General features: G+C 39.4%; 1 protein-coding gene across 1 annotated transcript; it reads left to right on the plus strand.

Annotated features, from left to right (window-relative positions):
• Positions 1 to 72: 72 nt before the first annotated feature.
• LOC144629424 (protein O-linked-mannose beta-1,2-N-acetylglucosaminyltransferase 1-like) lies at positions 73 to 12,826 on the plus strand. Its single transcript, XM_078487627.1, has 9 exons — positions 73 to 1,334; positions 3,108 to 3,190; positions 3,539 to 3,718; positions 4,676 to 4,982; positions 7,701 to 7,969; positions 8,516 to 8,689; positions 10,242 to 10,309; positions 11,536 to 11,829; positions 12,434 to 12,826. Exons 1-9 carry the CDS (start codon positions 1,049 to 1,051, stop codon positions 12,744 to 12,746), a joined length of 1,974 nt encoding a protein of 657 aa, XP_078343753.1. The 5' UTR covers positions 73 to 1,048; the 3' UTR covers positions 12,747 to 12,826.
• The last annotated feature ends 3,106 nt before the right edge of the window (positions 12,827 to 15,932 follow it).

Raw genomic sequence — 15,932 nt, forward strand, 5'->3', positions numbered from 1 at the left:
ATTATAATTTATACACTTCAAGAACATGGATGTTGAAGGTTTTAGTTGTTGTACTTGATACCTTAGATCAGCTTCCTATCAAGCTTTCACTGTACTCCTATAGACCTTTCCCGCATACCACTTCGGTGTGTATGAACGATAGCACCAGAACGAGGGTTGGGTGGACATTATGTACATTTCTGGTATTTTTGTCCACCCTAATCTCGACTCGGTGCCATTGTTGGTTGGGATGCATGAAAGGTCTATTCTGCTTCCTTCCAAACACTAGGCTCCAATGCTGGTTTCTTTAGTCTTATAATGATGTCCCTCTTCTCCAAACACAAACTAGTCAATTATTCTTGATTTAAGTGACGTACCGAGTAAGACAATTTATGTACACTAAATCTGATGCCTACGCCTATCTTTTTTGTGTCAAACATAGCTCATGTAGTTAGCCTGCGCAGCTGGCGGTTTAATTGGGGTTTAAAGTGCACACAAGCAAGCAGCGAAGCAAGTAAAAAAGGGGGCCCTTATCCTGGGGGGAGGCTTAGCCCCCTGCCCCCAATATTTCCGAAAAAATAAAGAATTTCTAAGAAAAGAGTCTCTAAAGTCCCCCCCCCCCCCCGTGATTGGAAAAATTCTCCGCGGCCCCTGTTACAGTCACATTTCATGAGAAGACTGATCCACAGTTCACAGCTATGTAACCAAAGCACATTTCATGAGACAAAATAGGCATTTCACAGTTTGCGGGAAACTAAAAGGGCTTTCACGGATCACGGAAAAAACCCTTTATCACCCCCTACCAAATGCGCATTTCAAGTGTCACAGTCTCCAAAAGAGCGCGGAGCTTGGTTACCCTGTGACTGCGTGGCTACCAAGCAACCTCAAAATGTGGGCAACAATGCAGCCATGTATGTATTCTACTCGTGGGTTTACTCAGCGTTATGAGTCGTTTAAATTGGAACCCTAGATCTAATCGATGTACACTTAGTCATGAAGGAAGCAAATGGTTAAACCTTGTGAACTGAAGAGAAAGAATCGGCTGAACTGCTCCTCATAAGGATCTAACATGAGTTCCTCCTGGCAGCCTAACCCAAATGCGAAACCTTTTACTCCGGCATCGGCCTACTTCACTCTCCCAATTCCTTGCAAGAAGATCCGCATACGAAAGAAAGGGATTTTAAGCAGAATCATTCAGTGGATTTTAGTAATAGTTTTATGTGTAACTGTGGTGATAAATTTTATCTTTATATGGGATACAACCAAGAAATATAGTCGAGACAGAAATGGACTAGGACTGAATTCTAACACAGCTGAAGAGAGAATATCACAATTTGAAGGCAACGAAAAAACAGGTTTGTTATGTAAAGCTGATCTTTTAAGCCGATTTAATATTATATACAGAAATGTAGTCCATCTGCGCTAGCAACAGTTGTCCAAGTCTCTGAGAACACAGAAAAGCTATCGCTGGCATGGGGATAAAATTACTGACAGAGTTTGAACAACTGCCTATTGTTTTAGTACAAGCTTAATTATTGAGCGACACTTGTATTTGCATTTTGCATCAATTACTAGTGATCGTCAAGCTTCCCATTTTGTTAAATTTTGATAAAACACTAGGCAGTTAAATTCAAATCATCTTTTAATTCCAGAATGATTTTTATAGGTAGGTTAATGTGAATACACATTTGGCTCTCTTTCCTTTTTTGACTGCATCAATATTATTATTATTGCAAATCCATTACATATGTTATGACTGTATGTTCAGCTTTTCACAGAGAAGTCACAAAAGAGAGCAACTTGTCACTCAAAAGGTACACATGTATACCTTTTTGAGTGACAAGTTATTCTCTTTTGTAGCTGTTCTGTGAAAAGGCAAACATACATTACAGTTGAACCCGGGGGGGGGGGGGGGGGGGGGGGGGGGACTCGTATATGAAAGTGACGGGGATGCTCATCTTCTCGCGTAGGGGTGTAAATTTCGGATTTTTGGTCTGGTTTAGGGCGTCCGGGCAAAACGCTACTATTTTTAGCCATAATGGTCTCGTTAAGGGTTACACACGAAGAAATATACAAATTTAAATTCTATTCTTAGTTTTTTGGTATCTTTTAGGGGTCAACAAAAGGTTGAGCCACACCCAGATTGGTCTCTTTTAGGGGTTATTTTCGAAATTTCCGACAAGCATCCCCGTCCGTTTCATTTAGGAGTCCCCCCCCTGGGAGTTGAACCTATCCTTACGGACACCTCACAACATTACACACACCTCCTTATTGCGGACAGTTCACTTGGTCCTGAAAAGACCAAAATTCATATAAACTCTTTACATAGCAAGAGAGGACCTGTAATATGGACCATATCTATAAATAACAGTAAAAGCCCTCTAAGAGGACATGTGGTTACTGTCTGCAGTAATAAGAACGACAATCATGAGAGAGGAGTTGTATCTTTAGGTTTAATGGAGAGTACCTTATTGGTACTTAATTTTGCAGGTACGGTACTTAATTTCACAGTTTTGATGAGACAGTATTTACTGGTGTTTTATTGTCGCGATTTGGACAAAAAATATGTTACAAACATTGAAAATATGTCAAAAAACATTAAAAAATACGCTTTAACCTACAATGCACTCTAGTAAGCCTGTCACTGTTAACAGCTCTTTGTATTTGTATGGGAAACGCAATTTTTACTTAAAATTGAACATTTTTTGATTCAAGTAAACTGGTGGAGTAGAGGTTAGAATGGTCGCTCCTGATGTGTTCGACTCCAGGTTCGACTCCACCACTTGCCATGTTTTTTTTCTTTTCTTTTTTTTGTTGTTTTAAACATTTTTTTTTTTCTTATTTTCTTTTTCTAAGTGTCTAGTGCAAATATTGCATTTAGCTGCGCATGCAAGTCCCAAAAACTCCATTTCAAGTTCGTAGTTTGGGTTAAATTTCGTGCAGTGTGTCTTGCTCCTTAACAACGTGCAGTGTGTCTTGCTTCTCCAGGAACGAAGACTTTGAGACCTCAATGTCCACTTTTTTCTACCGTTGAGTATTCTTCAGATATTTATTTATTTATTTATTTTAACATGCAATGTAATTTCTGCTTGATTATGTTAACATTTATTTGTGTTAATTGTATGTAGGTTCTCTAGCTGGGGGTCGGAGGATAACAATTGAGGTTCAATCGAGCAAGGATGTAGCTTCTGTTACTGTGGATGGCACAAAAGTAAGACTTATACTGTTGGTTGTATTTGTTGTGGTTTAATTTTATCTTTAGTTAAAAAAAAAATTTCAAACATGTTTTTTTTTATTTCCCTTTGTTTCAGATTATGATAATGAATATGAGACAATGAAAAATAAAAATCAAACTGAACTGAAAAATTTTAAACCAAAAATAGATTTAAACCACAACACATACATGTACATGTACAGAAACTGGGATAATCTCCAGCAGTGTGGGACGCTTTTGACCTATTGCAGACCTTACCATATCAATATTGAATGTGATAATTGTATTGAGTTCTGAAGTGGCCAATAAATGATGATGATGATGATGATGATATTTTGATGTCAGGTGTTGGAAGCAACTGATGAACTAAAGAGAGGTGTGAATGTTGCAGTCCTCAACCAAATGACAGGTGCTGTCATGGCAACAAGGTCATTTGATACATTTGCAAGTAAAGAAGATTCAGATGCCCTGGTTCTGTTTATCAATATGGTTTCCGATGGAAGAATTCTCTGCTTCACAATAAGGGTAAGCTGAGTACTCGATCCAGGAAGAGTTACCGTAAAAACTCGTGTATAAGCCGCACTTTTTTGCCGAAATTTTTGGCTCAAAATCGTGGGTGCGGCTTATCTACGAGACCATTGCATGCAATATTACAGGGCATCTGGCAGGATGCGGTGGTGCGGCTGTGCGGGTCCACATAAATCTGCATAAATCGCTCACACTGCATCCTCCGCATCTTCTGGGCTTTTTTGCACATAAAACTAAAAAATTGCTCCATATAAGCGACAAAGCAGCTCTTTACTATCCTCACAAACAAAAATTACAAAGAGAAAGATCATTTTGAAAAAGTTTTTCCTCTCAAAACAGCGATGAAAACCACGCTTTTCGTTCGTGCACAATTTTAAACCTCCAGGCGTTCCATGTGTCTTTTGGCGATGGGCTTGGATACTAGTGCCTGGTTACTAAGCTTCGAACGCATTTTCACGAACACAGCGCAAAATTTGATGTTAAAACTGTGATGAATGAAGAAATACCTGTCAGCGAATGGCAGACAAAGATCAAAAATATCAAAGTTGGCAGAAATGATGTTTTTTCTATAAAGTTCTAAAATTCTGGGTAAGACTGAAGTATTTTCCGTTTATGTGTTTATAGTACATCCTGTACATCGATCGGAAAGGCTCAAGGAATCAACTTTAGCTTTTATATTGATTGTTGAAATTTCCACATACGATAATCCAGCATTTTTCATAATCAACTGGGCATTTTTCCGCCAGTTTTTATTTTTTCTCAAAATCATTCTTGAAATTTGGGGGTGCGGCTTATCTACGAGTGCGGCTTATACACGAGTCTTTACGGTATTATTTTTATCTAAGGTAAAAATTATAACCGGTATTAATTAGTTGCAAAATGGAGCTACATGTATACACTGTAGTTGTGTCATGTATATGAATTTCACATTGTATTTTCTTGGTCCTTGCTCAGGATGAAGGAACCTACCAACTAAAAAAGACAGCACGGAATCTTATGAGCACACTTGGCAGTGAAAACTTTAAGAACCTAAACTTCAGAGATACATGGGCATTTGTGGTGCAAAAACGAGGGGCTGTTAGTGCAGAGGGGCACAGGAAGGCCCCCAATTTTGACACCTGGGCTGAGCCCCTTACAATTCAGGCCTTGGTAACTTTACAGTCAAAAGACACAGCTTCTTGTTCGTGGGAAGATAGCGACACAACAAGAAGGAGAAGGGAGTTTTGTGAGAAGTTTGAAGGATATGGCAGTGTGTGTAGCTGTAAGTGATCTGACAATTTTTTTGGTTGTTGTTTACAGCAGTGATCATTGTATATTTTCTAAGCACCATTTAGCACTCAAGGGACAACTGAATGGAGAATTGACTGACTGGCTGACTAACAGCAACAGTAACAGTAACAGTAAATCTTTATTGTGCCTTACACTCCAAAGGGAGGTATTGGTCTAGTTACAATAAAGGTGTTATAGCAACTATGCTAACAAATTACTTAATAACAAACAATGAAATTACAATGCAAACGTTTACGGTAATTATTGGACTATTAATTATACAACTATTTATTGATATAACTTTCAATTTAAAATTTCTTTTCTTTTTTGAAACATTAGGAAGATATATTTAGCTATCATTCTAGAGGTAGCATAACCCATTGACTCCCGAAGGTTTTACGCGCGCACCCACCCCCAAATTCCCGGCTCTTTTGCAGCATTTGACACAGACGTGCGAGTAGAAAAAATAAACCATATGCGCAGTAAATTCAGACAAATAATTCGTTTCTGAAGTAAACTTTTAATGCAACTAGACATGTTAAAAGACTAATTTATGAATTTAAATGTTTATCAACCTTAAGAACTTGATCCCAAACCAAGCTTGAAGGCAGAGGAAAAAAATTATTCACTTCCGCGCGTCATTTAAAAACTCACAAAAACACGAAATCTTTGAACAAAACATAAAGCAATCTTAAAAAAACTCTGATAAAATGTTGGCATATGTTATGTAAAACTGTTACTGGCATTAATTTAACAGCAATGAAGTATTATCCTGGTACAGAAAAGCGGTAATTGGAAGTGATAAAATTATTTGCGAATCATGTTGTGAAATAGAGCAAAACCGCTTTGCAAAACAACAGAATTCCTTCCACAAAATATACACTCACAATGCTTTCTATAAATCTCAAAGTCAATAAAAATACTTGTTTGAATTTTCTGAAGTACTGTTGTAAATCTTTTCGCGTTGAAGGTTGTAAAACACAATTAAAATCTTAGCGACTAATAAATCAACAACGCGACGGCAAGTCTGCCGAAAGAGATGCGTATCAGATAACACCGCGTGCACATCAAATCTGTTCGCTTCAAAAGCCTAAAATTCCAAACTAAAGCTGGACAAATGAAAGAAACTTGAAAGAAAGTTTGTTTAAGATTAATTCTCATTCACGATGAAGCAAATAAATGTCTAAAAAAGCTTAAAATTTCGCAAATTTTAAAGCCGTGATATTCCGCATGCACCATGTTCAAATTAAATATTCGAGCTGAAGTGAAAGTGTTTTATTTCAGTGCGACGGCTTTGGAAGGCATTTTTTAGTCAATCACTGTACCGATCTTCCTAAAAATTCCTTTCAAGTTCGAAGCAAATATTGTACATTACCATTTTGCTTTCTGAAGCTTTGAGAAGCTGCATTAAACCGTGATCAAGGCCGTGAATTGTAGTCAAAACACTTTAGAAGCGCCATGACACGAGGTAATCTTGGCAGCCGAAGGAGAGAAAAATTTCTTCACCAAAGCAGTTTTAGCACTCTGTTATCCATTAGTTTCCATTTTAGATCCACTTTAAAATCAATCCATGTTTTTTCATTCCATATTTAGCTTAAAAAAGGTGTTTCTCTGTGTCCAGAACGGCAAACAAGACCCTAGAAGTTTGTAAATACATCCTGCGAGGCGCCATGCTTTTCTTGTACATTTTCAACGCACGTATAAAGGCGAAAAACCTCCTTTCTAGGACCCCTAGAAATCTCTAAAAATATGCGCAGAAAACGGATTCTGATTGGTTTATTTGCCCTTATTATCTATAGAACAATAGGAGAACCAAAAAAGCTCCAGGGAGGGAGGGAAAGGCCTTTTGTCAACACGTGGTTTTTACGGCCGGTTGAGGCCGGCACGGGAATTTGGGGGGTGGTTTTCGCGCGGCCGGTTACGGCCGGCACGGGAGCCAATGGGATAATTATCTAGTTTAAGAAGGTACTTTATTTATTATTCAGAAAGAAAGATAGACAAGCAAACCGTTTGGCCAACTGACCAACCGACCAACCGATTCACGCTGACTGACTGACAGACTGACTGACCGTCTGTCTGACTAATCCACTGCCCAACTGACTGACTGACCAACTGACCCACGGCCTGCTGACTAACTGACTGACTGACCAACTGACCCACGGCCTGCTGACTGACTAACTGACTGACTGCTTATCAACTGACAGACTGACTGACTGCCTTACTTATCAACTGACGGACTGACTGACTGACTGACTGACTGACTGACTGACTGACTGACTGACTGACTGACTGACTGACTGACTGACTGACTGACTGACTAATTAAATGATTGACTCACCATCCGACTAACTGACTGGCTCAACTTGTACATGTACAGTGTAAATATTGTCTTGATTTACTTGGCTTTCACATTTTTTTTACTACCAAAGTCATGATTAAACCATGCCGTATACTAATTCAGCAAATTTTGTATCCCAACATGATAATCCTCTAGTCATTGATTTTCTTTTTTCTCATCACTTGTTTTCTTGACGAATTATTGATAATGTTAGGAGAAATTACATATTAATCCTGGGATTTCAAGGGTTAACTTATCTCTGTTTTCAGCTGCCTGTGCATCATCACAACTAACACACTTAAATTAACTTTCTAGTAAATAAATAAACTGCATTATTTAAAAAAAAAACTTTCCACATTTTACTTTTACCAGGTTCAAACCCCGCCCCACTGGACATCAAATCAGACCCCCTACCAAATGGTCAGAAAATGACCCTCCCAGTAGCCATCATCGCCAGCAACAGACCAAACTACCTGTATCGCATGATCCGCTCTGTTCTTTCTGCCCAAGGAGCAGATCCCAGCAAAATTACTGTGTTCATTGATGGATATTTTGAAGAGCCTTTGGCTGTGGCACGGTTGTTTGGCATCAGAGGGATCCAGCATACCCCCGTCAGTAGTAAGAATGCAAGAATTTCACAGGTGACTAAGGAGGGAGGGATAGAGGTTTAGATGTGTGTTTGACTTCAGAAGAATCTAGCATACCCCTGTTGGAATCAAGAATGTGGGTCCCTAAGAGAGGGAGGGGAGGGAGGGATTTAGGTTAGGATTTCTTACATGTACAGCAGTAGAACAAGATGATTGGAAATGCTCACTGTCTCATGCTTAAAAAAATTAGAACTGGCTAAAGGTTAATCCCTTTTACAGCTGTTAATTGGGTCATCAGGCAACCCTTCTCCCCATTAACGGCTGCTTAAACCTGAACCACAGTCTTTTCCTTTTGACCCCAGTAGCTCTGACAGCTATCAGCAAAAAAGAGACAGTTGCCATTTGCTGAAAAGCTGTTAATTGGTGTAGTTGGTGAGTTCTGACGCAACTTGCTTAGAATTATATGAGCCAAGTCGTGATTGGCTAATTCGTGGAAAGGAAGGTGGTTCGAGCTGTTGGTGGGGGAAGGGAGCATTGCTTGACAAGCCCAAACAATGAATGAATATGTTGTAAATAAGACGTTCCATTTCTTACCCACAGCATTACAAAGCGAGTTTAACAACAACATTCAACTTGTATCCTGATGCGCAGTTCATGATCATACTGGAGGAAGATTTAGATGTGTCGACTGATATCTTCTGGTATTTCTACCAGTTGTTACCACTACTTGAGTCAGACGAGAGCTTGTATTGTGTGTCAGCATGGAACGATCAAGTGAGTGTAGCTCAAATTTGATAATTTCCCCTCTTTCCTTATTTGTGTTTCTCCCTCTACCTATCCCTAAAAGGCCTATCTTAAATGCACTTCCCTCCCCGCACCTTTGAAAAAAAGCTGAATCTACCACTTTCTGACTGCATTGAGTAAATAGAGAGGTTAAGCAAGACATAAACGGCAAACGGCAAAAATAATTCTGATTTTGCACGCTTTTTCTTGAGCACTTAAATAAAGCCAGTCGAAAAATAGGAAAATAATCCCTTAATCACAGTAAATGCAAACAATTTCCCTAAATTGTACAAACGGCTAAAATCAGACACCAAAAGTTTGATTTTTGCCGCTTGCCGTAAACGTCATGCTTAACCTCTCTAATGTCTCAAGCTAAAGGAGAGACAGGGATATAGCTAACAAAAAACTAAGCAGGGACATTAACAAGCTCATCCAGCTTTTCTGGATTATGTACCTTCAAAATTGCCCCCAAGTCTTTGTTTTTTAGTAAAATTTAAGCCCTTGATAAGCTTTCTTTCAGCTAGTGAAATTAGCTGGTAGCCAGCTCTTAGTTACATCCCTTTGGAGAGTTTGCTAAACATGATCACAACATGAACACAAATTTTGCATATGATTTATCAAATTCTAATAAAAGATGTTTTAGTTAAAAAAAATGTTTTCTCTAAGAAGCAAGTCCGATCCAAAAGCCTGGGGCTAGTGGATTTAATCTATCACTTGCCCTGGACAAGTGAGGGTTTTGGACTTATTTGTTGGCAGATGAAGGAGGCTATTAAGAAAGACCTTTCAGGCTAGCATGCAATGGCTCCAACCTGCCTAAAGGGCAAACTGGAAAATCTGTTTTCATTTCACCCTATTGTATTAATACATACTTTAGAAGTTGTGTCGCCATGTCGCCATGGTCTACAACAAAGCAGCTAAACCTGGTCATTATTATTTTGATTACCCTGTCCTTGTCTGTTATAATTCTGGTAATGTTTTGAAAATTGTGGTGTATTACCTTATTACATGAAATTTTCGCGACACGTTAATTTCGCGATTTTGAGGTGCACATATTTCGCGACACTTAAATTTCGCGATTTTGCGAAAATTTTGTATTTTGAATCACTTTAATTTCGCGTCTTTGAGTGAGACACAATTTACATTTTCTTGGCAATATACTTTGACATGCCTTTGAATTATATAAAACGACTTCATCAAAGAACAATATAACGTCAAAATTAGCAAAATCGCAAGGGGGACTTAATCTCGGTAATAGCAACAACAGAGCAGTTCTCACAATGTCTACAAGTGAGTCAATTGATGACAATATCAATTACTAACATATTTGAGTCACTTAATATTCGCGTCATGTTATGTTCGCGACACTTATTGTTCGCGTCACTTTAATTTCGCGATTTTTTTAGAATCGCGAAATTCGCGAAATTAACGTGTCGCGAAAATTTCATGTAATAAGGTGTTCCCTACTCAGTGCTCATCATGATCAGATAAATTATCCCCACAGTCTGTGTAGTTTAGAAATGTCTAATAATTTCTATTTCTTCAGGGTTATGAGCACACAGTTGGTGACGCAGCCTTGTTGTATCGAATAGAAACCATGCCCGGGCTTGGTTGGTAAGTTGTTTTATAGAGCGGGTTTCAATGGTGAGTGTCGTAAAACCAAAACCAATTGAAAGTAATTACTCTAGCCAATCACAAAGAACACTGACAATCCAGTGAACCAATCAAAACTCGAAGCAAATACATGTAGCTGGCATGAAGCGCGGGAAAACGTGCGCGAGTGAGTCACGATTGGTTTTGGTTTTACTTCTGATTGGCTGAGAAAGTGGCGCGAGATTTTTAAGCCAATCACTAAGAGTAGTAATGCAAAACCAAAGCAAACGCAATTTACTTTCGACACTCAAGTGAAAACCGCTCTAGAGCGGTTTTCACTCGGGTGTCGAAAGTAATTCATATTTGCTTTGGTTTTGCATTGCTACGCTTAGTGTTTGGTAAAAAAAAACCCGTGCCACTTTCTTATCCAAACAGAAGTAAAACCAAAACCAATTGTGACTTGCTCGCACACGTTTTCCGGCGCTTTTCATCGGCTACCTGTGTTTACTTCGCGTTTTGATTGGTTCACTGGATTGTCTGTGTCTTTTGTGATTGGCTTAGTGATTACTTTGGTTTTGGTTTTACGACACTCAACTGAAAATCTTTATAACACAAAGTGCAAAAATATTGACGGATTCTGAATGGAAGAAGTTGATTTTCGTTCGTCGTGACAAAATTACTCCAAAGGGTAACCAAAGGACCTCTGAAAGCTCTAAAGCTGACACAGAAATTGGCAAATATTTCTGTAGATGAACCGAAGACTTATAAGAATTTTAGAAAACAGAGCTGTGCTCTAGCAAAGCCTGAGTTCCACAGGCGACTTACTTTTTTCTTTAGGCGACTTGTGCAACTTTGCTATCGTTAAAGCTTTTAAGAGCTGGGCACCCAAGATTTCTTAGATTCAAGCCCTGCATTTATACTAAGAGCACAGCTTTGCGGAAGCCTTTCAAAGATAACCCAAGAGCTTCCGAAGATTTTCGAACGTTATCAGGAGGTCTGGAAATATTTCCGATAGAGTGTCGGAGTTTGCCGAAGATCGCCTTCAAGCTGTCCTTCATAGTCTTTCACAGTAACTAGTTTTCTATAAATAAGTAATGGCATGTTTCTTCCTAAAATTAGGATTGTTCTCTTGTGTTTTCAGAATTTCTCTAACGAGCGCTCTTCCTAAGCAAGAGAACTACATGTAGACTACTGCCCCAGGCAACTTGAATAATTTTGGTTAGTGACATTTTCTTTTTTTCCTGCAGGGTTTTAAAACGTAAGATGTACAAAGAAGAACTCGAACCAAAATGGCCGACACCAGACAAGTTCTGGGATTGGGACATGTGGATGAGGCTACCTGAGAACAGACTGGACAGGGAGTGTATAATTCCTGATATTTCACGCACGTATCATTTTGGATCAAAAGGTCTTAACATGCATCCGTATTTTCAAGAAATGTACTTCAAGAAGCATGCACTCAACACAGAGTCAAATGTCGAGTTTGACGTGGAAAAAATGAGGAAGGAAAACTACGAGAAGGAGATTGAGCGCTTGCTAAGGTTAGCAATTAACGTTTGTTCTGGTTTTGCATTACCACGCTTAGTGATTGGTTTAAAGCGCTCGCGCCACTTTCTCAACCAATCAGAAGTACATGTAGAACCAAAACCAATCGTGGCTCGCTCGCGCACGTTTTCCTGCGCTTCATGATTCCTACAGGCATTTGCTTCGAGTGTGGTTTGGTCAATGAATTGTTTCCTTCTTTTGTGATCGGCCAGAGTGCTCTAGATAAAGGTATTTGGCGAAATGGTAGAGCGACCTGACATACTGGGGATTAAAGGGATTAAAGCCACCTAGACTTACATACAAAAACATTGGCATGTTGAGTGACCACATCCTAAAGAAAATGCCAGTTTTACACCCGCTTTCAGTGTTACGTGCATAGCGGCTTTTTATCGACATCCATCTTTCGACGTGCTAAACAAACAAGCCGGATCGAAGTCCGCCAACCATAGCCCACTAGCAAGACCTTCTAAACTTGTGGGGGGGCTCATTTCAAACAGCACGTCATAAGACAATGTCGAAAGGCAATACTGAAAGATGGTGGCAGAAAGGTACATGTACATGAAAGCAGGTGTAAAATTTCTGTTTCTTTTGTTTTCACAGCTCTTCAACAACCTTGGATCACTCTAAAAATCCCTGCACAAGCGAGGACTTCGTTCCCGACGAAAAAGCCAAGAACTTTATATTTTACATCAAAATGGACCACCCAACAGATTGGGTCACTTGGAAAGGCTTAGCCAAATGCCTCAAGATATGGGACTTGGACGTGCGAGGTTTCCACAAAAGTATGTGGCGTTTATGGATCAAAGGAAACCATATAATGATTGTTGGCTGTCCAGCTTCCCCTTATTGCAGTCATAAACCGGCTGATGTGACTCCTATCTTTATACCTAAAAAGGAAGACGAGCAGTCATAGTATTTTTACAGCGTTTTTCGGATGACTTTTGGGCTTGCCGAGCTCTTTTATTGGCCAAAATGGAACTGTCAACTGTGCCGCGTGTTGGTAAGACGCGGCTTTTGGCACGCTTTGCCACCGATTGGCGGTTGCATGTGTTTCCCGCGTTTCGTGCCACTCATAACATGTTTTCCCGCGCTTCACTGGTAACATGTTCTCTCGTTTTCCCGCGTTTTCTACTGGTTCCACGTTTTCTGCGTTTGCACTGGTTACCTGTTTTCCCGCGCTTGTCACCGGTTACCGTTTCTGATTGGTCCATGACGCTGTTTGCAGACCACTGATTGGCTGTTCGTTTTAGTTCTACGACAGTCAGTGGAAAACCGCTTTAAAAGTACTTTCATGTCTGGAACAGTACCCCGACTCACATATTTCTCGAAATCCTTCGGGTAATCATCGACAGTGTTCGTTTTCCCGAAGTCTTACGCGTTCGTGGTCGGCAACATTAAGCGTGAGATTTTATATTTAAGAAATTAAAGCAAATAGGTAATTTATGATAATTTTAATTTTGAAAGGTAGATTTGCACTAGCGACGGAGTCCGAATCGGAGTCATGAACGCAGGAGTCCCACAAACACTTCGATTCGCAATCAGAAGCGAAAGATTACACCTCCGATTGTGATTTGTAATGTTTTTATGAACTGTTGCGCTTCTTATTCCAATTTGGACAATATCGCTTGTGTAAACCAACTCGAAAGTGACGAGATAATAACCCTTTTTCGATACAGCAGGCTTTGGAGGTTAAAACTAAAACTTAACTTATATAGGTTTCTTTGATCACTAAGAACTTAACTTGATTTTAAGACTCCAGATATAAGAATGTTGGTTAGCGTTTCCTCAGGATTTAAAATTAACCAAGGTCATGTCGTAATCTTAGGCGACTCTGTAGGTGATTCACGCTTGTCATGTTTTAGTCACGCTTGGTCAAGCGATAGACCTTATGCATGATTACGTCAATTACTCCAAGCGTCGTTTACACTAAATTAATTTAAAACCTCTACCACTTTCATACTGATTCCACAGCTTGCTGCTTTGAGAATTTGTTTACAATAACATTTGCACTTCAAAAGCGAGGCTTGGGGTTAGCTGGTCTGACGTAAACATGCACAAGGACTATTTAAGTAATTCTTATATACAAGCTGGTCTACAAGTGAAATAAAATTCTAGATATATAAAGACCCAGTTTGGTTGGAAAAGTTGCCTGTTGTCCTTTTTAACCTGAGCAAAATAGTGTAACCACAAATATGAATTAAACTGGGGACCGATTTTCTTAGCCATGCGCATAGTATTCGGTTGCAACTAAAAACACGATCCTTATCGTGAGGCCCACCAATTTAAGCAATAGGAAAAAAAGAAGCTTGAAAAAATTCGAGGCTTCAACGGGATTCCAACCGGTGCAATGCAATGTTCTACCAACTGAGCTATGAAGCCACACATTCGCCAGGTCATTTTCGTTGGTTCCTTTGCCTTTGAATTTTGTCTTTTCTTTGACTTACCGGCCAATCAGATTTAAGAAAAAATCGAGGTTCAGACAATCTCGTACGACAATCCGTGGACCCTGGGATTGAGCACACAGCGGTTAAACGCCGCGCGCGTACGCAGTTTCTGCGCAATTCCTGCCGAAATTCTCCATACATAGTTTATGCACTGCTTATGGATGGGAAATCTTATAATATTGGTCTCCACTGAGTTTTCAAGCTTAAAATTTTCTTTCATCTTGCAAAAGTTTTGCACACTTTTAAGTCAAATTTTTAGAAAAGTTCGAGGTGGCGAAAACCGGACGTGACGTCATTTTTTGCGTTTGACCGCTGTGAAGGGTACGGGATTGGGGCTTAGAGGTCGCAGTAGCTGTTATTGCAGTTGCTGCCAGTTGCTGTATATTCTTTTGTTGAGAAGGTATGCAAACGAGGCGAAAGAATCAACACCATGAGAAGGGTTTGTCAAACTGCATGCTGGGAACTGCAACTGACAGGTATTTTTGATGCTGATCAAAAGGATCACGGCCTCTGTCTAAGTAGTCACGTAGTACGAATAAATGGCTCAGAAATTACATGCGCCCTGACGTAAGCAATTATTTTTGCGTACGTGAAAAGGAACAGGTTAAATAATATAAGTTGACGTTATTTGGAAGGCAGGGTGCGGTTCGTGATAACGTTATTGGGAAACGAACGTTTCTGTAAATTTTTAGACTGGATTCGCCTGCCATATAAGGATCTAGGGGACGGCAGGCACAGTATTCTACACGTGCGCAATGCTAGAAGTTCGAATTAAATATTTTCGCTTTTTAATTAATTAAACTTTCTTTGTACAATGATCAACTGATGGAGTGATAGTGAAAATATTTAATTGGTTCTTTTGCCATTTGTGGATTATGATCAGCCGAACCAAGCCGGAAAAACGCTGTATCTTCAAGTTATAAATCAAGCGGTCTATATGCATGATTGCCGGCACGATCGTTTAATACCATTACTTATGTGAGAACATGTATAGAAGGAAAGCTCTGCAGTGTCATATTTTCGAATTTTAATAAAAAAAAAAGATGAAAGCGTTCTGTTAAGTTACCGAAAACCGCCGGGGCCGGATACTGATTGAGTATTCAAAAGTAAAGTTATTTGAAAATCAAACAGGAAATGTGCTGTAATTTTCCAACATCGGCGTTTTAACTGACTGCTTCTCAGTCAGCGACCTTATACGCTTTTGCAAATAACTGGTTTGATTCAGAAAACAATGCTAGTTACAATTCATACCTTTGAATAATTCATCAGCCACAATCTTTACTGCTCTCTATTCAGCCTTGCTTCAGATGCTTCCTCGTTCTTTTAAAGAAAAGATTTAACTTAAAGCCTCCGGTTTTGTTTGGGTTTGCAGAGCTATCCAGAACCTCCTTATTTATTAAACAATTTTACAACCCAAACGCAGGCAGCAAATGTTTCCGCGAGAAGGAGCAAGTCGCACTCTCAGATCTTTTCAGTTGCAATTCCGTGAGTTTTTACATGTAATATATAGGTTACATTTTTGGGTTTCATGATAGTGAGAAATACACCTTTATGTATTAGGATTTCAACGAAATTTCTTTTGCTAACGTTCCTTTGAATAGAAACGAAACCGGGGGCAGGTGGCAATTTCTTGGAAGTTGAGGGGTCGTACTGCT

The sequence above is a fragment of the Oculina patagonica genome, chromosome 11 (assembly GCF_052425735.1).
Source record: "Oculina patagonica isolate OP01 chromosome 11, crgOcupat, whole genome shotgun sequence".
Lineage (NCBI taxonomy): Eukaryota > Metazoa > Cnidaria > Anthozoa > Scleractinia > Oculinidae > Oculina > Oculina patagonica.